Here is a 26,868-nt window from a genome sequence, read left to right as displayed (position 1 = left end):
GTGTGTGTGTGTGTGTGTGTGTGTGTGTGTGTGTGTGTGTGTGTGTGTGTGTGTGTGTGTGTGTGTGTGTGTGTGCTGTAACACACATAAAGTTAATATTTAGTGTTGACCGTGAAATGCATCACAAATGTGCCGGAGAGAGAGTGAGAGAGAAACCCGGGAGCAGTCAGACTGTGAGCAGGACGCAGCTGAGAAGCACCGATTCAGCTTCATTCAGCACTGACTTTTTGTTTTTATCTTCATCTTCATCACCACCATCAGCCATGTCAGTTCTTCCTCTGCGGGTGAAAATGCTGCGGCAGGTCTGGAGGCTGAAGGGCGTCGTGATCCTCGTCTGCAGCCCGTTCCTCCTGCTGCCGCTCGCCGTCAGCACCACGGTGAGACCGCTTCACTGACCAGTTTAACCCACCAGTTTACTGAGAGGTGACCAGTTCACTGAGCACTTTAACTAGTTTTCATGAACAATGGAAGTTACCAGTGAACCAGTGTACAGGACAAACTCATTTTAAGCTGTTAACTGACAAGTAACCAGTTATACTTCCAACTTTACTGAGTACTAGCTGTCCTGAATAACCATCTCACAGAGAAGTGCTCAGGTTAGTGCTAACTGGTCTAAATAACCAGTTTATGGCACAACAAAGAGTCAGTTTAGCAATGCAGCCTAAAAGTCCCAAACAGATAACCTCCAACCTACCAGTGTAATATAAGTGATCTAAATATCAAATTTGAAGAACGATGATTAAAATAATTTAATTAATTACAAAATTATTATTATTTTCTCTGTTTTTTATTAAACTGAACACTAACCAGTTCTCCTCCATTCTTACTACTACTGTAGCTTCTGCCGACTTTGCTATTTGTGAACTAGTGCAGCATAGTTACAGGTTTAATGAGCACTGATTGGTCTAAATATTACCAAGTACAAACTTTCAACCAATCAGTACTCATCTAAGTAATCTGTTTAAATAATCAGTTTTCTGAAACAATGACCAGTTCAAGTTATTGATTGACACTCCAGAGAACAAACCTGTTTAATGAAGCTGTTAATGAGAACCTGCCAGTTTAAACTGAGCAGCAACCAGTTTAAAAAGCCAGTTTTCTGAGAAATGACCAACTCCAGTTAAGAGTTTACTGAGCAGTTTATTAACTAGTACATCCTAAAAGTTTCAGAGAGTGTTTGAGCAACCAGTTTAGTCTAAAGAGATCAGGTTTCCTGAACAATGACCAGTGAAAGTCACCAGTTTACCAGGACAGAGACAAAACTGGTTACATTCACCTGGTTTTGATCACTAACACATCAATAAGTGCTGTTTACAAGCATTTGAGCACTAACCAGTATGAATGGCCAGTTTACTGAGACTGTAATGCAGCAGTGAAGCAGCCTAACTGATGTCATACCTGTGTGTGTTTAAAATGACCAGTTTTCTGAATGATTAGTTAAAGTTAGCAGTTTAGTGAACACGGGCTGTTTAACAGAGCAAACATGAATAAATACCAACATAAACTCAGAGTGTGAAAGAATCTCTACGATCTGACACATTAATCAGCCTTGTGTTCGCTGTTTCATCATCATTTTCTACTTTATTTTGATCTCATTTTTACACTAGTGTCTTTTACTCTTTACTGGGTTTGATTTAGAAACCAAATCTACTCATTAGAGTTCACACAATAGAAACTCAGAGGTCAAAATGAAGACACAGGAGGTAGTGAGTTATAATATAAAAGTGTTCCTAATATTTTGCTCTCCTCAGGTGTATTAGTTAACCTTTGAATCTTTTTTCTGATTTGCGCTCAGCGTGAGCTCAAAAACAACAAACAGCAGATTTTCTGGAAACACTGAAGTTTTGTAAAAGTGGAGTTCACAGCAGAGGCGTTCCTAATAATCTGCTCTCAGATAAGAGCTTATGAAAGTTTGGAATAACTGCAGCTGTGTGTGTATTTCACAATGAATATTAAATAATAGAAACAGTGTCTTTGTTTTCCTGTTACTGGCCGCTGTGAGCTCGATGCTTCGGTGATGAGTAACCTGAGCGCTGCGCTGATGTGCAGCTGCTGCGTGTTTGCACAGCAGCTTCTTTCACAGTTTCCTGTCACTGATTGACAAACAGACTGCAGACGGTCTGAAAGGTCACGGAGACGCTCCCTGAAAACACAATCATTACTTTAACTATTCACTCTTACTTCACTGGATTTCTACAAAACTGAGAAGCGTTTGGGGTTTTTATTTAAACTCATTTGAAATGATTTCACACGTTCGTGTATTTCACACTCCAAACATCTCGTCCACTTTGCAGATTTTAGGCGCTTTCGTGGATTTCTGTTAGTTTTTCGCAGCGGCTCCTCGTCACTCACACAGCAGTCAGTCCGGCCTTTGCACAGGGCGGCTGGACTGTCGGCAGGTCGAAGGCTGCTTAGTGCCCGATGTGATCAGGAGTGATGCAATCAGATTATTAGAGATTATAAAATCCCTCCAAAGATTGAATTAAGTTGTATTTATATACTGCTAATGTACAACAATGATGTCACCACACATGATATTATCAGATAAAGAAATTACAATATCAGAGAGACATCCTCTATCAGCAGTACGTGGCAAAGGTGAGGAAGAAGAACTCAGTTTTGACAGGAAGAGACGTCCAGCAGAGCCGAGGGGCAGGAGGGGCGGGCGTCTGCTGCAGCTGGAAAGGAGAGAAAAGAGGAGAGAGTAGACAAAAGCTAAAGGAGAAAGGCTCAATGCATCATGGGAAGTTCCCAAACAGCTAATAACAGAATAAATAACGAAGCGTTCAGAGTCACCTGATCACAGGACTAAAACCTTTATGAAAGTTTGGAGGGTGAATGAATGAGTCAGTCCTCTGAAATACAACAAACTAGTTGACGAACAACATCTGGATGTAAAGAAATAACATCAGGTGTGGGATGTAAAGCTGCTATTGGGGAAACAAACACAACAAGTCAATGACAGCAGGGTCCACGTCTGAGACTTTAGTCACGTTTCCCAGACTTCCACACTTCCTGGGAATCACTGCGTTGCACACTGTGTTATTGTGTATTTAACTCTGAGCAGGTTTCATTGTCTTTCACTTTGTTTGGACACAGTGGGTCCTGTCAGCAGACTCCCAGCAGCCTCTGGGGCTCTGCACATAGAAAGAAATACAATCTTTCCCCTCATCGTCACGCACTCTTCCCCCGCCTCCTCAGAATTACAAGTTTCCACCAGCTCGATGTACGGGGGTGGGCACAGTACTGACCCCAAGGCAAGCGAGGTGTGGAGTGTATACAAGAACCGGTCCATTTACAACAGATGTCCAGTTTAGTAAAAATGAATCGCATAAAACGGTAACAACTGTTTTCTGTTACCCTTAAACGTAGTGTTACAGTGTTACACTGGCAAACTGTTTTTTAACTCCAATTAAAGCCAGAATCAGACGAGATTCTATAGAACTATAAAAACTGAAATTTCCAAATATTATGAGGCATTTGGAACATTGTATAAACCCATATATTATTCCTAATCAAAGATGGAAAACGTGGCAGACGTTTAAACTGAGACACTTTACAAGTTCAAACACATTAAAAAAAGAAAAATAGTCTGACAGACGGTCGCCAAGCTGGAAAAAACCTCACAACAATGTTCCTGAATATGAACTGTGAATACTGTGAACAGTCATCATCTGCAGTATTATTATTATATCATCATCCAAAGATTGAGAAATCTCCTGAAATCAGTGTGGACGTCTGCGACCTTCAGGCAGAAACATGATTCAGAGATTAAACCACGAACGTCCACACATGCAGGTTGAAGCTTCACCAAAATGTACTTTACATTTAAAACTGCAAATATTATTAATAGGTAGCAGGAACACACAGCTCCTGATGTTTTGTAGCTGTTTTAAAGGCCATGAGAGGGCTGATTGTCGATGTGTAAAACTGCAGAAAGTGGTGAGCTTCTCTTTATGGAGCGTCACTGTGATTATATGTGTACGGTTTCACACGTGGCTTTGCTTCAGCAGACAGACTGAGACACAAAAACAAATGATCAAAGCTTTAAAGTTCACGGCTCTGAAAAGTCAGTCATCGTGAAACTGCTGGAAGTGGAAAATCCTGACACGTGTTGGGTTCGGCACCTTAAGACCTCCCAGCAGAAGTCCGGATCAACACGTCTCCTCTTCTACAACAACAACTTCAACGTGTTTTTACAGTTTTGGGTAACGACAGGGTGGAAAGTGAAAAGAGCGTCACAGTTTACATAAATCTGACAGCTTAGAGGCGTGTGATCCTGTTCCAAGCCTCAGTTAGACAGAGTTTGGTTAGATTAATAGACTAGAATAGAATAGAATAGAATAGAATAGAATAGAATAGAATAGCCCTTTATTGTCATTGTACATGTAACACAGTTGTGGGTGCTCCACACCAACTGTGCCAGATTAAACAATAAATAGTAAAACAGCAAGAATAAATCAAAAACTGAGAAATACGTACAAATATATTTAATATTTAAATAATGTCATTCAGACACAAAAGCAAGAAGAGAGCCAAAACATTTCTATTTAATAATTAAGCCTTTGATTCATCTGCTGACTCTTTGCAGCAGTGTCAGAAACGACTACAGCAAAACCATAGATACTAATTTCCTGTGCGTTTGTTCCAAAAACAAGCAGAGGCTGGAAGTGAGGTCATGTTACAGCACACACTCTATTTTCCAAAATATTTCAGTGTAAAAAAACAACAACAAATATTACTGTATTACAAACCATTCCTACCATTTTTTGTGACTAAATGGACCTCAGTAAAGAATAGTAAAGTGCTCTGAGAGCTCATGTAGGGTAGAAGAGCACGTTTACCATTTAAGTCTGTGTGTTGGAGAGCCAGCCATCCACCCAGACCTCCTCCCTTCAACCTGCATGTGTGGACGTTCCTTGCTGAGCTCAACATGTGCAGTGACACTGGACTGGATGTTTTTCTGTTGGCAGCAAACTGCTGGATGAATTTTCTTGTGTCACAACGAAAGACTCAAAAAATGCGAGTAACATTTTACTAATAAATAGAAAAGAAAGCTAATTGCAAAAACGTGGTCTGAGTGCTAGCACGCTACTGCGTAACACGTCACACCTGTGAGATCAGTCGCGTTTACACGTCTCCGTTTGAAGCATCTGTCTGAAATTTTTGTCTGTATGTTTGTTTGTTTAACCATCATTTATTCTGCAGAAGCTTAATAACAGCCACTGGAGCATTAGCGCCCTCTGCTGTATGAGATGAACACTACATTAGTGCATTGAAACACCCATTTGTTCACATCTTATGGATGTTGTGTTAAAGCTGCAGGTGTCAGGTTACATTTTGACCTGGACGTGTTTTCTGATGTGTGTCTAGGAGGCAGCCTGTGCTTATGTCATAGCCCTCATGGCGGTGTATTGGTGCACGGAGGTGTTGCCGCTGGCGGTGACAGCGCTGCTGCCAACCATCCTGTTCCCTGTCCTGGGCATCATGGAGTCCAAAGAAGTAAGACTGTGCACATACACATAGTATACTACATTTGGTACTACAACTTTACATGTACATTTATCCAAATAATGATACCAAATTATCAAACTGATTTTTTTTTTTTGCACTCCTGTATGCTAACTTTGTATTTCCATTATTTTGTCTCCTCCTTGTTTTTGTCCAGGTGTGTATGCAGTACCTGAAGGACACTAACATGCTGTTTGTTGGGGGCCTGATGGTCGCCGTAGCCGTCGAGCACTGGAACCTCCACAAACGCATCGCGCTCCGGGTGCTGCTGATAGTTGGAGTCCGACCTGCCCTGTGAGTCACCTGAACCTAATCTTTCCTCACAGGGCTGCAGTGGAAGCCGATCACTTCCCCTGTTTCTCAGGCTTAATCTAATCCCTTCCCCTCACAGGTTGATGCTGGGGTTCATGGGAGTGACGGCCTTCCTGTCCATGTGGATCAGCAACACGGCAACCACCGCCATGATGGTTCCCATCGTCCAGGCCGTCCTGGATCAGCTCCACAGTAACGTAGACCCTGAGCATTCGGCCAACAGTAAGAACAGGAGTGAGGCACTACCTCAGGAGCATCAGGAGAAAACCATCAGCATCCTTCAAGCTGTTAACCCAAACATCATGGAGATAGGTACGATGTAGGCTTCTGGCATATAGCTACTTTCTAACCACATGGAAGCGATGCCAGAAAAAACATTCCTCTAAGGTACTGATAAAGTACTAAACGTACTGCATTACAAAGATTACAACAAAGACAGTGGACAGTGTCAAATTAGTCTATCACAGACTACATGCTAGCAGTTTTGTGAGACAGGTTTTAAAGTGGCCTTATTCTGCCTTTCCTTATTTTCTCTCATTTAACAGAATATTGAGGTAGTACAGCTCAACACTGTTAGGTGCTGCCCCTCGGCAGGCTTCCAAAAAGTGAGCTGTTAGAGAGGGTGGCCTTCGAGAGAAGCTTATTTCAGGCATACCATAAACTGAGGGTGTGCATGAATGATCAGAATAATAACTGTGAATCACGAGGAAACTCTGGTCAAGACCCTGAATACAAAGTACAGAATAGGTCCTCTTTCAGGGAAACAGTCAGGCTGAGTCTGATAGAGTTTGCTTGAATGAAAGCATTAAAGAAGAGGAAGAGGAAGAAAAGTCACTTTGGTATTGATGTGAAAATCCTAAACATGTTGTCAGTAACACTGCATGAGACAGCTCAAATATTCCTCTGTAGTCTGACCCCAAGGTATTAACTTTCAGGTCTGAATCTATCAACCCAAACTCAAGGCAACTCAGAGACAACCAGCAACCTACAAGGCAACATGTTGCCTGAGTATAAAGTGGTGTCACAGGGTCAGATGGATACAAAGGAGATTGTCAAACCAGCACCACAAGACAAACCTCAATCAGACAGCAGCAGCAGTCCCGGTAAGTCCACAGAAGCAAGGAAACCTGACATCTATGGGAAACAGACAGATGAGCAGATACAGAAATCACCTTGAAGAAAAAGCTGTAATCAAACTTTTTTGTCTCTGAGTTAAGTGAGTCACAACCTTTGGACCAGCTGTCCAAATGGCTGACGTAGGCTGAGGGAGGAATGCTTTTTCTGTCACTGTTAAAGAAAAGAAGGTCATAGAAGGAATCGTAGGACCTCTAACATATATTTGCAACTTCAGACTGGAAAAGTTCCAAACAAAATGCTAAAGTTGTGCCGCTGTATAAAACTGGGGATAGACACCACTTCACAAATTACAGGCCTGTTTCTTTACTACCACAATTCCTCAAAATCCTAGAAAACCTGTTTAATAAGCAATTAGACAAATTCTTAGATAAATATAAATTACTCTCTGACAGTCAGTATGGATTCAGATCAAAAAGATCAAAATCACTGGCATTAATCAAATCAATTTAGGAGATTACAAATGCTATAGATCAGAAACAGTATGCAGCTGGACTATTTCTGGGTCTCGAGAAAACATTCAACACAATCAGTCATGACATATTAATCAATAAACTGGAACGGTATGGGATCAGGGGGTTGTATTGCACTGGGTGAAAAATTATTTACGTGACAGGAAACAATTTGTAAAGCTGGGTGTCCATTCCTCATCATGCTTGGACATTGCTTGTGGTGTTCCACAAGGCTCTGTACTGGGTCCAAAGTTATTTATTATTTATATAAATGATATTTGCGAGGCATCTGATATATTAAAATTAGTATTATTTGCAGACGACACAATTATTTTTTGTTCTGGGGGGAATCTAAAGGAGCTGCTGGATACAATTACATCGCACAAGTGCATATTTATATAGTTGGTGTGGAAATTGAAAGAGTTCTTGACATAAGTTTCTTGGTGTGATTATAGATGATAGATTGAACTGGATGCCGCATATAAATCATAAACATAACAAAATTTCAAGAAGTGTTTCAGTATTGAGTAAAGTAAAACACATCACTCCACATTCTCTATTGTTCCCTGATTGCACCATATTTGCATTACTGTGCAGAGGTTTGGGGAAATACTTACAAATGTTCGCTAACATCAATCTTTATATTACAAAAAAGGGCCATAAGGATGATCTATTAAACTGGCTACAGAGATCATACAAATCCACTAATCTTTTTTATCATCAACAATTTTTATTTATTTCATTTTAAACTTCAATAACAGAACTTAAGGATAAATACACAAATAAATAGTTTAAAAAACAAACAAACAAAAACAAAAACAACAAAAACAAAAAAAAGGAAGTTATCCTATTCTTTCTTCGCACACCAATCCCCACACCACCACTCTGTCATTACTCCTCTGTTCTTCAAGTTACAAAAAGCCAGCTTGTAAAGGGGGACCAAATACAATCATATTGATGCAATTTGTCTAATAAACCATAAGTCACTTTTTCGTAAGACGCCAACTTAGCCATTGTCATTAGCCACTCTTCATAGGGAGGGGGGTTCTTTTTCCTCCAATGTCTTAGCAGGACCCGCTTGGCCGTAGTAAGAGCCAGTTTGTATAACTGGAAAAATCTCCATCAGAAAGTTCTGTGGTTATACCAAGTATGGACAGTTTTGGTGAGATACCAAATCTTCTTTTTAAAACACTGAAAATTACCTCCATTATATTTTCCCACCAATCCCGAAGTGCGGAACAGCTCCATAAGATATGTAAAATCGAAGCATTTTGACCATCACATCTCCAAATCCACTATTCTTAAAATCAAAAATTCTAAAATTCACAGATCTGGTTCATTTTCTCACTGCTCAAATTATGTATAAAGCAATAAACAACCTGCTTCCTGACAATATTCTAAAACTCTTTTCTAAAAGGGAACAGGGATACAATTTGAGGGGGGAATTAAATTTAAAACATCCTTGTATCCGTACAACATTAAAAAGTTTTTGCATCTCTGTGTGTGGAGTGAAGCTGTGGAACAGACTAAGTAAAGATATGAAGCAATGTCCGAGCATGGCGCAGTTTAAAAAGCAGTTTAAGGATGTGGTTTTTACAGGGTACAGGGAGGAGGCAGAGATTTGTTCTTGTCCAATATTTTCATGTGTGTGCGGGTGCACGGGTATGTTGGTATGGGTATATATATCTGTAGGTTGTGTATCCTTTGAGGTGTTACTGGGGTTATTGAAAATGTGTATATAAATGTGTATGTATATATGTATATATGTATGGGATTACGTAAGCTTCTTCCTGCTCCTTTTTGAACATGAAAGTTATTCGTAGTTGTTTTTGCTCGTTTTCCTTTTATTTTGCTTTGTTTGTTTGTCTCTCTTTAATTCTATGTTGTTGTACTTTTTCAACATGTTCAAAATAAAGATTTAATCAATCAATCTAAATGAGTCCAAATCAGAAATAAAGAGTCAAATATAACGTGGAGAATACATTCAGATAAATGTGAGCGTTAGCTCAGTAGCTGTTGTGGGTAATAGGTTCATTGGTTAACACTGTTAACTGCTTCCAGTGGTCGTGACCGTGGAGAGCAACTGCTGTCAGATGGAGCTGGAGGAGCTGAGTGACGTGGAGGAGGAGACGAGGAGGATGAGTAAAGGCCTCCTACTGTCGGTCTGCTACGCCGCCAGCATCGGAGGCATCGCTACCCTGACAGGAACCGGGCCAAACCTGGTCCTCATCGGACAGATGAGCCAGTACGAACTCACAGCAACGGCACCCAAATCATGTGACCACGAGTCCTGTAAGGCCTGACTCTCAACTTCCTGTTTCTTCCTCGCAGGCTCTTCCCTCAGAACGGTGACGTGATCAACTTTGCGTCCTGGTTTGCCTTTGCTTTCCCCACCATGGTGCTGACGCTGACCCTGGCCTGGTTCTGGCTGCAGTTCCTCTATGTGGGCTGCAAGTGAGTCATTCACCAAAACACAACCCCCAACATTACTGTGACATCTCCCACAGCTCCCGCAGCTCCCACAGCCAAACCTTACAGTTACAAACATGTTTGGATTTTTTTGCTTTTTTGAATCACAGCCTGAGGAAGACGTGGGGTTGCGGTGCGGTCCAGTCGCAGAAGGAGCGGGCAGCATACGAGGTCATCAGGGACGAGCATTCCCGTCTGGGACCCATGAGCTACGGAGAGTTCAGCGTTCTGGCACTTTTCATTGTCATGGTGGTGCTGTGGTTCACACGAGACCCGCGCTTCATGGACGGCTGGGCGACACACATGTTCAACTCCAAAGCTGAGTGAGTACCAGCGAACCCTTCACGAGTGCGCGCTGATGAAGCTGTTTTAGTATTTTGAGCGGTTCAGTGAGCGGCGCAGACCGAACCCAAATCAGTCACAGTTATGACCCGTCACGTCCTCGTGCGTGGCTCCGCCCAGATCTCCATCGTCATCGCCTTTTAAAAAGCAGACTAACTGAGACTCTGAGGGCCCAACCTCCTCGGCCAACGAGCTGTGACCAACAGGTCACTGACACCTGCTCATCCAGTGTTACCTGCTCGGCCGGGGTCGGCGAGCTCTCGGCTTTAACATCACTCGGGGTTGGAGGTTCTGCTGCTAGCTTTCTGCCAGTGTTAATTTAGCAGCAGGAAGCTGTAACCAGGCGACAAACATCACCCAACAGAATAACATCTGAGTTTCACACAGCAGCCGCTCTATTGGTCAGATAGTGTCATTAAAAATGCTCCAAAAGACCAAATTACTTCCTTTTTAAATTACTTCCTGTTTTATTTCCAAGGTTAGCTCTTTGTGTGATTTTTTAAAATGCACTTTTCTTGTTCTGGTTCATGTTTTTAGATGAATCTGCCTCTCCACGTTATCGTAACAACTTTCCAAGCTTGTAGTTTATTAATTTATTTATTGTGTTAAAAGAAAAATGTAAGAATTTGGATTTAAGTCTCATTTCCAAACTGAATGTAGATCTTTTGTGAAGCACTGGAATGATCCTTTAAAGGGGTGTTTTGAGTTTTTTTGAGCAGAAACTCTGAGATCCAACTTTCACGTGTGTTCGTCTCTGTTCCTGCACTAATGTGAGATGGAAAAAAAGGGCCTGCCTCGGGGCAAACTCCCAGAACAAACAGGAATCAGAGGCGAGGAACAAACACTGGACGTGTCCTGGGTACAAATGCTGGACTTTAGTGTCACAGCTGCAGCTTTGACCCGTGTTACACAAATACAGGAGGCATGAACTGAGCTCACCTGACACCGGGCCTAGTTAGAGTCTGATTTTTCTTTCATTTAAATATTATTATCTCAGCTTTTATTATTCAATCCTTTCAGCAGCATTTGCACAATTAGTTTTTGTGAATTAAATTTTAGTGAATCAGCTGGTGATACTGGACTCACTGGTTTCCAAATTAGGTTAACTATGCACTTAATCCATTAGATTATATTAATAGTTAGAAGTTTTCCATGTAGTTTGTAAATGCGACCCAGCATGCGCTTCATTTGCAATCACTCAGCTTCTCCAGGATCGAAGTTCGTCTGCAGGCAGGTGTTTCACAGCTAGACCGATTTTCTTCAACTGAAAAACGGAACGATGTCTGTTCAGGTTTCGGTTCTTTGCCCCTGCAGCTGCGACTCTCTGGCACCTGCACAGTGGTCGTGTTGTTGCACTTCGCTGAGTTTCTGGATTTGACTTCGTCGTCAGCAAACGTCCAAAACAAAATCACAGAAACAAAGACTGAGGGTTGTCATGTTTATTTGCTTCACTTCTGCAGTAACGGAAATCATATATGTCTGAGTATATGTGAGTATGGCACAAACGCTGCCTAAAGAAGCTGAGGCTGTCTGCCTGACTCATACAGGAAGATTTTTAATCTGTAAAATTATGTTTTGTAACTCTGAGACGTTAAAGTTGACTTTAAACCCTGACCAACACCACCACAGCTTAACACGTGTGTTTAACCGTGTGGGAAGTTGGCAACACATGGCATGACCTCCAGTCCCGGCCCCGCCCCCTCACCTATCACCTGCTTACTTTCCTGTTCATTCATAAACTCCCGGTGGGGTCACGTGACCAGCAGGAGTAGCGCAGACGTCACGCATCGACCTGTTTGTTTCTGCGCTCGTACCTGTCGTGTTGTTGTTAAGACCGAGACTGGAAATTAAAAAAAACTCAGTTTCTGAGAAAAAGAAGAAAAATGTGAGATTTAACACGTAAACAGAAACATTTAGAATATCTTACTCAAAAACATCAGTAATCAGTTTAATTCACATTTTAGTCCCATCAGAGCGTTTTTCTCTTTGGAGCATGAATGTGGAGACAAAGTCTTGAAGAAGCTTCCAGAAACAGTGAAAACTGCATCAAATATTCAGTGAACTCGTGTTCAGAGCTTTCATCATAAAACACGTTAAAATGAAGAAACACAGCTGGATGTCAGATGTTTGCCCTCTGTGGACTGAATCTTTAGGGTTTTGTTGGAAAGCTTTTTCAGACTTTATCAGATTGTTCTCTGAGAGGTCGCAGTTCTGGATGTTACTGAGCATCAGTTTGCAGGTTGTTGATGAAGCAAAGGAGCATTAGCCTTCAACTTTTCATCAAAGATGAAAAATATCAATATGCTCCCAAAAAACAAACCCTGCAAGTCAGCAGGTCCGTGTCCACCGATGAAGGCTGCAGGAAAAGCTCATTATTATTTTTATTATTGTCATTATTTCTTAGAAATTAGGACTTTTTAACTGCCTCTTCCTTCTTAAATGAAACCCCTTCAGCTGTCATTGACTCTGCTCACCTCCCGTCACACGGTCAAATATCGACCGCTGAGTTCGTGAGAAGGAATTTCACCACAGCCGGAGGTTTGGTATTTGCACACACTCAGTGACCATGCAACCACTGGGTTTATGTTTCTACATCCACCTCCTGTGAGCTTTGTACTTTTTGACCTTTCAGGGGTTTCAGTTATTTGAAATAGTGATTTGGAGACAGGAGGCAGGCCGTGCCCTGTGCCTGGTAACAGCCTCTGTGTGGAAGCCTTCAGAGCAGAACAGCAAAGAGCTGCAGGCAGACTCTGAAATCTGAATGTCTCGTTTTCACTGAAGGAAAATTCCTTTTTTGCTGCACAGTCATTGATGATGTAGTTCACTGTAGATATTTTCCAGATGTGTTTAACTCCAGTCAGCTGGAAGTGATGCATCAATCTGACTGAAATCCTTTTCAGCTGCTTTGAACAATAGTTGCTGCTCATGTTATTGTCAGGGTGTGACATCAGCTGAGGGCGACTGCACGTCAACTGTAAACCTGTGTTATCAGGAAACACTTCAAAATCGTCTGTTTGCGTAAACCAAAGGTCCAAGGTAACCAAAACTAGACCCCTCCCCCTTCAACACCAGGTCAGGTGATTTGGCTCCTGTGTCTGAACCAGAACTGAGTTCAAAGTATTGGTTATTGTTTATAAGTCATTAAATGACCTGGACCCTGAACACACAGCTGGGATGTTTAATGAATACAACCCTGGTGAGTCTTTAAGGAGTGAAACTAAACAGAGGGATCAGGCATTCGCCTGCTATGCTGTCACATCTTCTCCGACCTCGGCAGACTGTAAACAGAAGCTGAACAGTGTTCATCTTTCAAAGCCCCGTGACCGACTGCAGTGTTTAGAAGGTGCTAGATTCATGAACTTTCCTTTAAGTCTTTGTTCAGGAGTCTTTGTTCCTGCTTCAGTCGCAGGAAGCAGCAGGTTCCCCGGAGGCTCCGAGTTTTGTTATTCCTGTTACAGAGAATCTTATTTGCACTTTGACCGTGACATTGAAACGAGTCAGTGAATAAGCATAACCATTTTGCAAAAGCTACCATGGTGATCTTGCCAGATTAAAATACAACCATTAGAATCCCAGATGTTCAGCTCAGCATGACTCATTAAGGCTTTAATCTTCCCGAACCACCTGTGCTCTTTGGAAGTGACAGTATCTAGTTCGTTGTTTGATGCTGAGTGGATGAAAGTAGATCCTGCATTGAGCTCTCTCTCTGTGTCTGCAGGTTCGTCACAGATGCAACCGTTGCCTTGTTTGTTGCTGTTTTGTTGTTTGTTCTTCCCTCCGAGCCGCCGCGATACCTCTGCTTCTGGAGGCGCTCCGACACAGGTACACAAATACACAACATGTGGATGAGACACAAAGGCAATTTATGTTTGTGATTTAAATTGTTTGTTTGATCCAATCAGAGTCTCAGGTCTCTCGAGGCCCTGCCCCTTCTCTGCTCACCTGGCAGGTGACTCAGAAGAAGATGCCCTGGAATATCGTCCTGCTGCTGGGAGGCGGCTTTGCTTTGGCCAAAGGCAGTGAGGTAAAACCTTTGATTGTATTTATAAAAAGAGTAAACAAGGACCAAGCTGACAAATCGCTCCATACAAAGTGCACCACGAGGTGTTTTTACTATGTCAGCCTTGCTTTTTAGTTGCTGACAGTTCAAAGACATTTACAGATCAGATCTGTAAATGTCTTTGAACTTCTGTTAAATTCTTTTATGCAGCCTTAGTTTTTATATTTTTAGAAGGAATAAACTAAAAATACATTTTGAATAGCCAAGAGAATAACAGAACTAAGACTTTGTGAGTAAATGAAAATGAAATGACGCTTCTGCTCTGTATGGGCACAGTGCAGATGGTTTAATGAGATTAAGTAAATCTTGTATATATTTTGGAAAAGTGAAGACACCAGATCGAGTTTTCATTAAAAGTAAAGACCACAGAGAAACCTTTGCTTTCAGACTCAGACTGAAGTCCTGCTTTTTCTTGTTGATTCAGGAGTCGGGTTTGTCGCGTTGGCTCGGTGATCAGATGACGCCGCTCCACTCAATTCCTCCATGGGCCATCGCCATCATCCTCTGCCTGCTCGTTGCCACCTTCACTGAATGTGCAAGCAACGTTGCAACAGCAACTCTCTTCCTGCCCATCCTGGCTTCCATGGTACCAAAAACACAGCCAACACAGACTGTATTTGTTTATTTACAGATGTTCCTACAGATGTTTCATATAATAAGGTGACAGAGAACAGAAGGAGCTTTGCCCCTTTGAACCACTGACAGACTTTTATTATGATATATCTAAACAGGAAGTGTTGAAATGTAACAGGAAAAAAAGCCATTGAAGCCAGTTTATGGGTAAAGTTGATGACTCTGTCCTTTTCCCGACCCAGTCCCAGTCCATCAGCTTGAACCCTCTGTACGTGATGATCCCCTGCACCCTCAGCGCCTCCTTCGCCTTCATGCTGCCGGTGGCCACTCCACCCAATGCCATTGTCTTTTCCTCCGGTTTCCTCAAAGTGTCCGACATGGTGAGTTCTTCATTTCTTCCAGTTGGAAAAAAATAATCATTCTGATTCATTATGTCATCATAGCCTCCTCTTCCTCCCCCACTGTGCCCCCTACAGGCAAAAACAGGTGTGGTGATGAACATCATCGGCATCGGCTGCATTAGTCTGGCCATCAACAGCTGGGGTCGGGTCCTGTTTTCTCTGGACACTTTCCCCTCGTGGGCCAACGTCACTGCGCCCGTATAGGAGCAGCATCGTCCCACATCTTTATTTATGCACATAAAAACTTTTTCAGGTTTGATCTTTAAGCTCCAGCATCTGGCATTTCCCAGCCAGGAGTTTGTTTTTTATATTCGTGTTGCAGCACTTTCTGAGCCACAAGACACATCATCTCGATTTTGTTGTTTGTGTCATTGTGCATGTACACGTTCTAGTAAACTGTCTACAGAGTAGCATTAATGACAATTAATGGACTTCCACACACAAGGAATGTAGTTGACGTTACCTTTGGTGGATTGAAAAACTAGATCTACCTTTATATGTTTGTACAGATGGTGTAAAATAAATACACACAAACTGAGGTTGCAGTATTTGTTCTTAGTGTCTTTAAAGCAATCTTAGTGCCAAACAACAGTGATAATAAGTCCCCAAGTTTTGAATAGATTCTCAAAATGTTTTCTGAGCTGGACTGTGGACTCTAACTACAAACATTCACATTCCTGTCGACCCTTTAATTTAAAAAAAAAAAACTCTTGAGTGACACTGATGAAAATTTAACAGCTGAAAGAAACCTGAATTTCAAAAAACATCACAGGCTGATTTGAAACATCTTCAGAAAGCTGTACTGTCAGCAGTGTAATATTATTTTGTTGAAAGGCAGCGAAATAGAAGAAGCTGTGAAGAATGAGAGGATGAAAGCACAGTGTGAGGAACGTGAGCAAACCACGGAAACATGGAGAAAGTTTAACAGAGGGTGAAAACAGGACCTAAACAAGATGATTATAAAAGACTTAAATAAAGTGTTGTCTGTAAGAACCATGTCATTTAAAATTGTTCTTTTTTGTTTGAAGTGAAATAAGAAAAACTGCTGCTCCTGATATTTATCTGCTCATCATAAATCTGCTTGTTAGCAGGCGTGCCACAGGGCTCTGTTCCAGGTCCACAGTTTATGTTAATGAGATAGATTTTTCTGCGGATGATACTGTATTATAATTTTCTTCCTGATTACCATAAATCCGCCGTTACAAATGTTTGCCCTTTTATTTTCTTTGTGATTATTTCACTGTTCTGTGGTTTTTATTTGGAGGACTGACTCTAGAACAGCTGCAGCAGAACTTTACTGACTGGGAAAATTCCCAATGAAGAAACCACGATTTTCCCTGTGAACTGGAATTATTTTAGCGTAATTAGTAAATATGCTTCGCATTTTTTATGGTTCATATTTAAACATAATAACACCGTTTTTATGCGAGCCGATGAGTGTGTTCTGTACATACATGATGTTTCAGAGTTTTGTACCATCTTGTTAACAGTTTTATTTCATATTAATAAAGATCGATCTTTAAATGCAGCTTTTGTAAATTCTGCTGTTTTTTAAACAAAAATCTTCCAAAATGAACTAAAGTTAGAACAGAAACAAACAGAAGCTTGGACTTGATGTCTAAAACGTCTATGTTTTATATTGCAGTGATATCAGTTGAAGTTCAACTGATGCCAGGCTGCACTTTCATATCGTTTGTACCAAAACGTGCGTCAATATCTGAGGAGCAGGACACTGACATTGAGGATAAGACTAAAAAGAAGTATTGTAAATTAAAACAGCACACATCCAGGTAAAACTCTGCCCCCCAGTGGTCAAACCTGCAGGTAATATCTGGGGGAGGAAAAATGTGAGTGATTTAGGGATTTAGTCAAAATGATTTACTTAAATAATTAAATTAATCTTTTGCCACTGTGGATTCAAATGTCCACTAAATATTAAATTAGCAAGTGTCCAAATTAGCAAGTGCAGAGGCTCTTCACTCTGCACTTGTTTAAAGCACCTTTGAAAGCAGTGACAGGGTCTAGTCTAGAGCTGGCGCAGCCTTTTTGGATGTCACTCTTGTTGGTTTTGGCAGAACCTCTCATCTCAGCTATGTTGGCTGGAGAGAGTCAGTGACTGCCAGGTTCAGCTCTCTGCTCAGATGCTTTATCAGGTTCATGTCCAGTCCCTGGCTGGGTCAGTCCAAGCCTTCCTGTGTTCATGATGATGTGCTTTGGGGTATTGTCCTACTGAATGATCCTGCTCTGCATTTGTTTTTCCCTCTATGTTAAACTACAATATCCCCACATTCCTGCAGTTGGTGCCTGTGTTCTCCCACTCATGTCACTGTGTATTGTGTCACAATATTTGAACTTTGTTTTCATCAGACTGGAAGATTTTGCTCCCAATGGCCTGATAACTTTCTGTAAACTTCCAACAGACTTTTATGTATCTTTGAGCACCAAACCTGGAGGTTCTGTAGGGGTAAAAATTAGACTCTGTATGTGATGGCTTACACAATGACACCATCCAATATATTATAGGGAGTAAACAGGAGAGAACTTTTACACTGACAAAGACATATACAGCCAATATTTATTCAAACTGAAGAAAGCTGTACTTTGTTGTTTATGCTAATACAAAATCTAAAAAGAAAGGCTTTTGGTTTTGTGCACAAGTAGCAAAATGTCTTGAAGGATTGTATGGAACAGAGGTCAACAGAGGTGAACTGAAATAGGACATGATCACATAGTATTAGCACATGTTGGCTGGTTTTCTCATCATCTGACTGCACCCTCATAGCCTGTTCAGTATAGTAATCTATACATCTTCAGTGCTTTTCTGCATAATAATAATAATAATAATAATAATAATAATAATAATAATAATAATAATAATAATAATAATAATAATAATAATAATAATGCGCTCATATAAATAAGTGTAATCAAGTTATTTGTGGGAGTCTGAAGGTGCTTATTTCTTGTTGCCTGTTTGCCTCCCTCTTGCGGCCAAACAACGAAAAGCAGGCGGCGTAAAGCGACGTGGATGTCGCGAAGACGGCGGAAGTTTAACGTTTTACGTTTTAGCCTGCTCACGTTTGATGGCGGCGATTAAACCTGAAAAGAGCAAAACCCGGCTTTCTGTTCTTATTTGTGCTTTTTAAGTTTTTAGACAGTTTATCTGACATTTAAGTCCTTCATCTACATACTGCTGCCTTCAGGCTGTAGCCATGGAAACAGGTTTGTAGCAGATTGTTTGGTCAATGCTAATCTGCTAGGCTAATATTTCCTGTAAGACAAAACGCTGTAAATAAGTCGGTAAGTTTTACTTTGTTGGCTTTAAAAGCCTGTCTGTGAGCAGCTGATGGTATTTAGATGTGCTCTGTTTTGTTTTTCTACTTTGACAACGAAGTATCTCGCAAACAGACAAAGCGGCGTTAAATTGTCACTTTTTTGAATGGAGTCTGGCGGCGCTGGGATTACGAGTTTTATTTAAAGGAAGTAAAAGGAAGTAAAGGTTCTGGTTGTTTTTAAATATGGTTGAATGTGTTGTTAAAGACGTTGGTACACTCATGATTAGCTTTAAGTCAGACTGCAGAGTGTCGGCTGATCACAACGTCCCAAGAAATTATTCAGATTAATAACAAACTTGATTTATCAGCTAAAGTGAGTGTGTTTGAAGATGACCTGGCATGGACTCTGAACACTGTACTCTGAGACTCGCTCTTTAATTCGGCTCTCAATAATTCACCCTTATATTAAATTTCATTTCCGAGCTGCCTATTTAAAGTTTTCAGGGTGAATTAAAAAATGTGCCTCTAAATTGCTTTTTTCTCTAATGGAGTCTGGTATAAAAACATGCTTTCTCATGGCTGTGTTACGTTGGTGTGTGTGTAGTGTGGATTGAATCCTTCGAGACATTATTGAGGTTTAGATTTACTGTAATTAAATAATAGAAGTTAAAAGCATGTGCTCCTGACGATCTCAGGATAATCTGTGTTGTGGGTTTGAATGTTGTGTTACTGATTAACTCGTGTGCTTCCTGGTGCAGACGAGCAGGCCAGGAACCGTTTCCAGTTGGAGCTCGAGTTCGTCCAGTGTTTGGCGAATCCCAACTACCTGAACTGTGAGTGACGCTGTGATCACAAACTCGCAGCTTCACATTTGCCAGAGTTTGACGTAGGTTTTGTGTGTTTGTGTTTCCAGTTCTGGCTCAGAGAGGCATCCTGAGGGACAGATCCTTCATCAACTACCTGAAGTACCTGCTGTACTGGAAGGAGCCTGAGTATGCCAAGTTCCTCAAGTACGGCGACATGCTTGATTCCTGATTTAGACGATTATCTTTGAGGATAAAGTTGTGATGTTTGTAAACCCTTCTGTCAGCTGACCTCTGCTCTGTGACTCCGCCCCCTGCAGGTACCCCCACTGCCTGCACATGCTGGAGCTGCTGCAGTACGAGCACTTCAGGAAGGAGCTGGTGAACGCTCAGTGCGCCAAGTTTATCGACGAGCAGCAGCTGCTGCACTGGCAGCACTACTCACGAAAACGCATGCGGCTGCAGCAGGCGCTCGCTGAGCAAACGCAGGCGCAGCCGCAGACGGCCCCGCCACACGGCAACGCCGCCGCAAAATGACGACGGAGTTGGAGCGCTGCTGGGATACCGAGGTTATTTCTCCATTCACGTGAACATTAAAGACTGCAGGGGAAGAACTGAGGTGGGAGCTGATCAGCTGATGGGAAGCATCAGCTTTGAACTTCCTGTTGGGATTTTCAAGTTAAAATTTCTCCTGGCTTTATGGATGTGGCTATTTCCTGGAACTTGTCAGTCTGATGGTCTCAGCAGGAACAGACTGAAACAGAGAAGACAGCAGAGGTTTTCATTTAAAGTCCTGCTGCACAGCTGCAGAGCGAGCTCCTGCCTTTTTTATCTGTGGCGATCACCTGAGTGTGACTGAAGTGTTCCGGGAGAGGGGTGTAGCTCGGCCTGTTTTCATCCTTTGTTCTAATAAAATGTTTGAAATGTGAAGAGTTTGTTTCTGTTTGTGTGTTGATTAAACCAATAAAGTTATGCAGGTTTTCTTTGTGTTAGTCGGCTCAATAACAACAGTGACCTCCTACTTCCTTTTCCTAACCACTTTTCCTTGACCTGAAATATCCTTACGTGAGGGAAAGGTGGGAGGAGACTCTTAGAGGAGGTGCTCTGATGCAGGTCACATGAAGATCTCACTTCATCACAAAGAGAATTCTATCACGGCCAGTTAAATAAAATAAATTGGATTTTCTTTGCTTTTCTCTTTTCTGTCCCTCCATCGTCACTTCTACAGCAGAGCATTAAACAGTGATTCAGTGAGGGTGGCTCATGATGTGCATTTAAAGAGGAAACTCAAAATTTCATTTCTATTTTTAGATCCAGTTAGATTTAGATCCTATCGAAAACAGATATGGTGGAAAAGAGCAGAGCAACAAGACAAAGCATCCCTGGCTGCAGAGCCTTGAGCACAAGCGACAGACAAACACAGACAACGGCACAACAGAGAGAGAGCCCTCCTGGACCCTCTGTTTATTGAGTGAGGGTGTTACCTGTTGCTCTCACCTGTAAGAGTGTAAGAGCTGTGTTTATGACAGGACGGCTAAAGTGTTATGAAGGTATGATTCAATATAAGTATGTAGATAAAGATGAAAATCTATCAATAGTTAAAAATATACAAGATAAATTATTATCCGAAAGCATGAGAGACGTGGTGTGGCTCATCTCGCTCGGGCGCCTCCCTGTGAGGGCAGTGGTTCAGTGGAGTTGTTTTGTTACCACCATGAAATGTCCTATGATAGACTTTGATGAAGATGAGACCTTGGAACATCTTCTATTGGACTGTTATAGGACAACTGAGATAAGGCGGAAGATGACAGAAATTGGTTATGATGTTGATGTTAATATTAAAGCAGTTAAATATGGTTTGTTTAAAGAAAAAATGGGTGAAGACAAAAGGAGACTCTTTTGGTTAGTAATGTGTGTAATAAACACACATATTTGGAAAACCCGTACCAAAGGAGTGATGGAACAAAAGATGATAAGTAGTGATGTGGTGAGTAAACATATCATTACAGATCTGCGGAGAAGACGAACAATGGACCTGAAACTTGGGAAAGTTTTCCCCTGGAACGTATTGAAACTGTAAGTTTTAAAAGTGTTTTGTGGACTCAGATGCTCGACTTTCCTCCTTGTTTTCCTTATTCCTTAATGAGCGGTGTGTGATCATGGTTTTGTATATGTAATTGTATGTGTATGTAAATTTTATATGTAATTTTGTATACTTTAAATAAAGTGTCAAAAAAAAGAAGAAGAAAGAAAGACCGGAGGCAAAGCCAGAAAAAATAAAAAAAATAAATAAATAAAGTGTTACGGAATAAACGTCCCGTAACACCAAAACAGATGAAGGACTGAATGTGCAGTGAGGAGTGCAAACACCATTCTCAGAGGTCAGCTGACTGTGATACAGCAGACAAACATTTTATTATGAAATTAACTTCAAAAGAAACCCGGACATGTAGTTTTAGTCATTTTTGTTAAATACTGACACGACAAGCAGCCCTAATAGAATAGTTAAAACACTAAAACCTAAACTATCATCGAACTATTTCAAATAATAAAGTCCGTTTATTTAAAAACAGGAAGCGTTGACCGGAGGGCTGTACAGCTAAAATAAATACACAAATAGTTCGATAGATAAATAAAATAATACCAGCAATAAAATGTAACAGAGAAAACCAAATAATAATAATAATAATAATACATCTGAGTAAAGTAAATCCACTCAGAAAACTAAATGAAGCTAAAATAGAATAAAATAAAATGTTTGTTTTTTTTGCCATTTTCTCGCGCTAACGTCATTATCTGCTTTTATTGTGAAGGGCTCCGGAAGTTATTTTGCTGATGTTAGCGGAAGACACGGGACCGTTTTCTCCGTAACACGAGGGCCGTTGCGCGGTAATGGAGCGGTGTTGTGACGTGAGTCGTGCCTCGGTGCCTGGATGGACGCCCAGCGGTGCAGTTAGCTAACGTTTAAGCGATGTTTTCGCTGATTTCCGCGGACACCGGGACGGGAAACGGCTGAGCGGGACGACGGTAACTCCTCGTTTCTTCATCATCACTGATCAATCGGGGTGTTTTGTTTAAACGGCCGACTTTAATGTAGCAACGGAGCGATCTGCACTGACAGGTAGACTTAAAAAGTTTGTGGCCGCCTGGTGTGGGCATGCGCAGTTTGCAATATTGGGTTGAATAAACGTGATTTATGAAACTGTGGCTAAGTTAGGTTGTTACATTCTAATAAGGGAGTTGCAGTGTTCCCAACTTAGCGACTTTGTTGCTATATTTAGCAAGCTTTCAGATCCCCTTAGCGACTTTTCTTCTAAAAAGTGACTAGCAACAAATCTGGTGACTTTTTCTGGCGTTATTGGAGACTTATGACGACTTTTTGATGTGAAGGCACGTATCGCTCTTACTCTCAACAAGCAGCGGGTACTGTGTGGGCACCTCGCCCGTGCCAAAGCGCTTACAGGCGGCAGGTAGTCCTCACGCAGCAGTCCCCCCCCCCCAGCTGCTGTCAGAGCAGAAGATATTCACCCCCACACGTACAAACTGCAAATGAATCGCACACGAGCGAAGCCGCTGCTCCCTCCTCCGACTGTGACGCAGGCAGGGTGGGAGCAGCGGTAAATGTACATTTTTCTTTGTCTAAAATACACTAAAATGCTTCATTCCCATCACTGCAAACTTAGAACTGTCCTTGCAGAGCCTTGTACATCCGATTTGGAATGAAGCTGTCTGGTGAGGCTTGCTATGTCCATTTTGTTTGTTAATGGTTAAAAATGTTCTTCTTTTACTCTTACTTTTTATGGATCACAAGGTTTAAAACTTCTTAAAAAAGACACACACACACAAACTAATTCCGCCAGAGTGTCTATTTCGCGTCACTTTTGCTGGTCCCAAGTCCAGATAAAGGAGGAAGGTTGGAATTGTGACATTAAAAAAACAATAATTTCTAAAAGAAATTAAATTTCTAGTTCTAAATATATTCTAAATGCTTTTAGGGTGTGTTTTTAACTCACTATGTCTGTTCCACAATGTTATTTCTCTCTCCTACAGGGTCTGTTTATTTACATAGGCAGGACCAATTGTGCAAATTGGGCGATGACGCCATTTAGCGACTTTTAGGACAGCCAATAGCGATTTTCCTTACTGAGGAGTTGGCAACACTGGGGAGTTCATCATATTTACTCGTCTGTGAAGTGTGGAGGAGCAGATCTAATGGCGCAGACTGTAAAGTGGCAGCCTGCAGGTCCAAGTCCAGGCTGGGTTAAACTATAAACTGAACGCTGTTAGAGTCACAGCATCACCTGTGACCTTTAAACTCACATACCTTTTATTCTTTAGTTTTAACTCCAGCCCCTTTGTGCCAGTTTTCTTCTGATTGGTTGCCCCTCATAAACAGAGCATTTAATGAGCAGGTGGGTGGGGCTTCTTCTGGACAGCAAAGCCAAAACCAGCAAAATGATAATTTTGATGCCCGAAAGTATTTCACATTAATCAGTTATCAGCTAGTTATCCATCTGTGTGCTGTGGCTGTGTTTGATGTGAGCACGTAGCACTGGAACATAGATTTACAACAGGAAATGAGGTGGAGCAGATCAGCACGTACTGTGTTCATACAGCATGCAGGCTCATTATTAGCTGTTTACTCACTGTGATAACCAGACCTCATCTCGAGCGTTTGTATCTCTGTGCTCAGTTCAGGTGGAGTCACCAGCACAGACCTGATGTTGCAGCGGGTGGCGGTGGTTGGTGCCGGAGCGGCCGGACTCTGCGCGGCCAGGCACATCCTGTCCCGTTCCGGCCGCTTCGCTCCTCCGGTGGTGTTCGAGCTCTCCGAAAACGTAGGCGGCACCTGGTGTTACGACGAACGTGTTGGAAAGCTTGATAACGGGCTGCCGGTGCACAGCAGCATGTACAGAGACCTCAGGTAGGCTCACTTGTCTGCACGCCATCGATGGGCTCGCTGCGAGGGCCGGCTCCACGTTTCACTAGAGCAGCTTTGCATCATTTATGTTGTAAAGTCATTCTTAACGCTTCAATCCTGACTCAACTAAAGCCTAAAGTCACAGTTGTTTCTGGTCATTTCCTGTGGTCTCGTTCTGTCTGCAGTCTCCTACACTGACATGAACATGAGAGAAAGGCTGAGCTACAGCGAAGTTTCCTTTCTGTCCTCACAGTTAATGTTTTCTGATATTCCGACAGGACCAACCTGCCCAAGGAGGTGATGATGTTCCCGGACTTCCCCTTTGAACCCCAGCTTAGCAGCTTCCTGCCCCATCAGGAGGTCCAGAGGTACCTGGAGAGGTACTGCCAGAGCCACGGCATCCGGCCTCACATCCGGGTGAGTCGTCCTGGATTCTTCTGAGTCAGATTTAACCTGCTGCCTCTCATAACACAGTCTGTGATGTCATGTAGTGAATAGGGTTCAGCTGGCTGCTTTGTGATACATGTAGACTTTGATCGCAGCATTTTTTATTTGATGCCCTTCGAGTGCAGAAAGGAAAATATCGACTCAGTAATGTTTTATTCCTTTCTTTGTATTATTGTAGACTCTTTACAATATAAAGTGCCTGGAGGCAGCTGTTGTTGTGATTTGGCGCTGTGTAAATAACATTGAGTGAACTGAAAATTGAAAAATGTCTGCATCTGTAAAAAGTAAGAGTGTGGAGTTTGTGGGAAAGATCACAGCGGTGACCATCGAGATATTAACTCTGAGCCACAGTCTGAAACGAGGCTCCAACCAGCTCGACTGCTTCTTGTGTTTAACCAAGAAGGTCTTTGAGCGTAAAATCTGCTTCAACAGCGACCTGATCAGGAATTACAGATTGGGAATAAAAAGTTCAGGAATTACAGATCGGGAATCAGGATCACAGATGCACTCTGCAGTAGAAGAACCGAGGTTTAAAGTTTCCCAGCTGGATAAAAGCAGCTTTCGTTCGTTTGAACTTTTTTAATTCCTGGTACCAGAAACACGAGCAACAATCCTAACAGCTGTTCATAGGCAATAAAGATAATCAAGGCGATTACCCAGCATGCTTTGTACATGGAAATGTACCAGCGGTGTTGCTTCTTCAGGCTTAATGAAACCTGTTCATAAAGTGATGGTCATAAAGCATGGTGTGACACAGCGATATCATGTAAACAGTGCTGCCATAATCTTAGCACAGATTGGACGAGCGTTTCCGAGCTGCTAAATTAGTCCGGGCCGGATTTCCAAAGAAACTCAAAAAAAGTTTTCATTTCCTTTTTCTTTATTCATCATCTCATCTCATTTATCTTCCCTCTGCAGGCACACGCTGTATTAAATAAACCATAAAACCCAAATAAAGATACAGCAGTTACACAAACACTACGTCACAGCACTAAACACAAAGTCCATCCATCCAATAATAATCCTGACCTGGTTAATGTTACATGGCTGGGTTATTTTTCAGAATCCCAAAAAGAAATAAGTGTGATTGTGGTTTGTTGTCCTGAATTTTTTAGTTCTGGTTTATGTTGTGTGACAGTGATCTGATTGGCTGTGACAGGGTGTTAAACATAAGGAAACATGGCTGCATCAGGAACAGCCTGATGCTTCGTCACTGATGGAGTTTCTAATATGACTAAACTGCTCTCTAGTATAAAGCCAATACCTGAGTACCTGCCACAGGTATGGACCCCAGGATGATCAGAGCTTTGGAGACGATTTCAGCTCCGTCAATAAAAATCTGCTCGCCTTGAATTTTCTAAGAAATCTGATTTGTCTCAAATCTGATACAATACAAAAGTAAACCTCCCGCGGCGCCACTTTCACTCCTCACTGTGACTCTTTTTGTCAGTTCAACACTGTTGTGGAAAGCGTGAAGCCCATCAATGTGATGAGAGAGGGCGAGGTGGAGGAGAGGACGGCGTGGGAAGTGACATCATCTGATTCTTCAGGTCATCAGAAAACTGAGACGTTTGACTCCGTCTTCATCTGCTCGGGGTGAGATCACACACTGTGTTCTGCCTAATGACCAGCAGGGGGCGATGGCAAATAAATCTAATGGTGCAGAAACCTATGAATCTGGTTCTGTGACCAACACTTTGCCGATGAGTTGATGGTCTCAGACGTAGTTTAAATCAAACGTGATGTTGATTATGTAAAATATGTTTCCAGTAGAGTCACAGACGAGATTAAACTACAGCATCTCATTGGCTAATGATCCGTAACACCTGGTCAGTGTGTGGCTGCGATTCAACATATTTGCATTCACTAATTATTCCAGAGAGGAACTTTAATACGATGTCTTTAAATGTTGACATTTACAAATAAAAGTGTGAATCTTGTGAAGTCTAAGCTTTTTGTTTTGGAGAAAGAAAAGGATTTTATTCAAAAGCAGAAAGTTACAAAATGTGGATTAAAGCTCTTAATTTGAAGGTGAGCATTTTATTTTGAAATGATTCTGTAGGCCGTATGAAACAAACTCTAGCTGCATGTTTATGTTAAAGAGTGAGGCTGATCTGGTCTCTCAGCTTTACTTCAGAATAAAAGTCTCTGCCCCCTGCTGCCACTTG

At 41.8% G+C, this 26,868-nt stretch overlaps 3 protein-coding genes across 6 annotated transcripts in view; all 3 read left to right on the top strand.

The window, feature by feature from the left end:
* Window positions 1-263: 263 nt before the first annotated feature.
* Window positions 264-15,458, top strand: slc13a5a (solute carrier family 13 member 5a). The gene is made up of 13 exons (XM_063486750.1): window positions 264-377; window positions 5,374-5,502; window positions 5,669-5,805; window positions 5,903-6,135; window positions 6,759-6,926; window positions 9,471-9,654; window positions 9,741-9,863; window positions 9,989-10,201; window positions 13,939-14,042; window positions 14,123-14,244; window positions 14,705-14,866; window positions 15,096-15,233; window positions 15,330-15,458. Exons 1-13 carry the CDS (start codon window positions 264-266, stop codon window positions 15,456-15,458), a joined length of 1,956 nt encoding a protein of 651 aa, XP_063342820.1.
* Window positions 15,459-18,290: 2,832 nt separating this feature from the next.
* med31 (mediator complex subunit 31) lies at window positions 18,291-20,315 on the top strand. The gene is made up of 4 exons (XM_063486683.1): window positions 18,291-18,476; window positions 19,288-19,362; window positions 19,443-19,539; window positions 19,653-20,315. Exons 1-4 carry the CDS (start codon window positions 18,467-18,469, stop codon window positions 19,867-19,869), a joined length of 399 nt encoding a protein of 132 aa, XP_063342753.1. The 5' UTR covers window positions 18,291-18,466; the 3' UTR covers window positions 19,870-20,315.
* Window positions 20,316-22,221: 1,906 nt separating this feature from the next.
* Window positions 22,222-26,868, top strand: part of LOC134637737 (uncharacterized) — a 12,777-nt gene continuing 8,130 nt past the window's right edge. Inside the window, exons 1-4 of one of the 4 annotated variants that reach the window (XM_063488251.1) lie at window positions 22,222-22,359; window positions 24,031-24,256; window positions 24,532-24,670; window positions 26,151-26,296. In XM_063488251.1, coding sequence (XP_063344321.1) covers window positions 24,054-24,256; window positions 24,532-24,670; window positions 26,151-26,296 — 488 coding nt within the window. In that variant the 5' untranslated portion in view covers window positions 22,222-22,359; window positions 24,031-24,053. Of the gene's footprint in view, window positions 22,454-24,025; window positions 24,257-24,531; window positions 24,671-26,150; window positions 26,297-26,868 lie in introns of all 4 variants that reach the window. The other 3 variants (XM_063488250.1, XM_063488254.1, XM_063488252.1) reach the window with 3 other exon arrangements.

Source organism: Pelmatolapia mariae, linkage group LG10_11, assembly GCF_036321145.2.
Source record: "Pelmatolapia mariae isolate MD_Pm_ZW linkage group LG10_11, Pm_UMD_F_2, whole genome shotgun sequence".
Lineage (NCBI taxonomy): Eukaryota > Metazoa > Chordata > Actinopteri > Cichliformes > Cichlidae > Pelmatolapia > Pelmatolapia mariae.
This window is presented reverse-complemented; position numbering and strand designations above follow the sequence as displayed.

Excerpts from the sequence above, each read along its gene's own strand:
- slc13a5a (XM_063486750.1), top strand. The coding sequence starts at position 264 with ATGTCAGTTCTTCCTCTGCGGGTGAAAATGCTGCGGCAGGTCTGGAGG. Across the intron at positions 378-5,373 it reads CGCTCGCCGTCAGCACCACG|GAGGCAGCCTGTGCTTATGT; the intron begins GTGAGACCGCTT and ends ATGTGTGTCTAG. Across the intron at positions 9,864-9,988 it reads TTCCTCTATGTGGGCTGCAA|CCTGAGGAAGACGTGGGGTT; the intron begins GTGAGTCATTCA and ends TTTGAATCACAG.
- med31 (XM_063486683.1), top strand. Across the intron at positions 19,363-19,442 it reads GAATCCCAACTACCTGAACT|TTCTGGCTCAGAGAGGCATC; the intron begins GTGAGTGACGCT and ends TTGTGTTTCCAG. Across the intron at positions 19,540-19,652 it reads GAGTATGCCAAGTTCCTCAA|GTACCCCCACTGCCTGCACA; the intron begins GTACGGCGACAT and ends CGCCCCCTGCAG.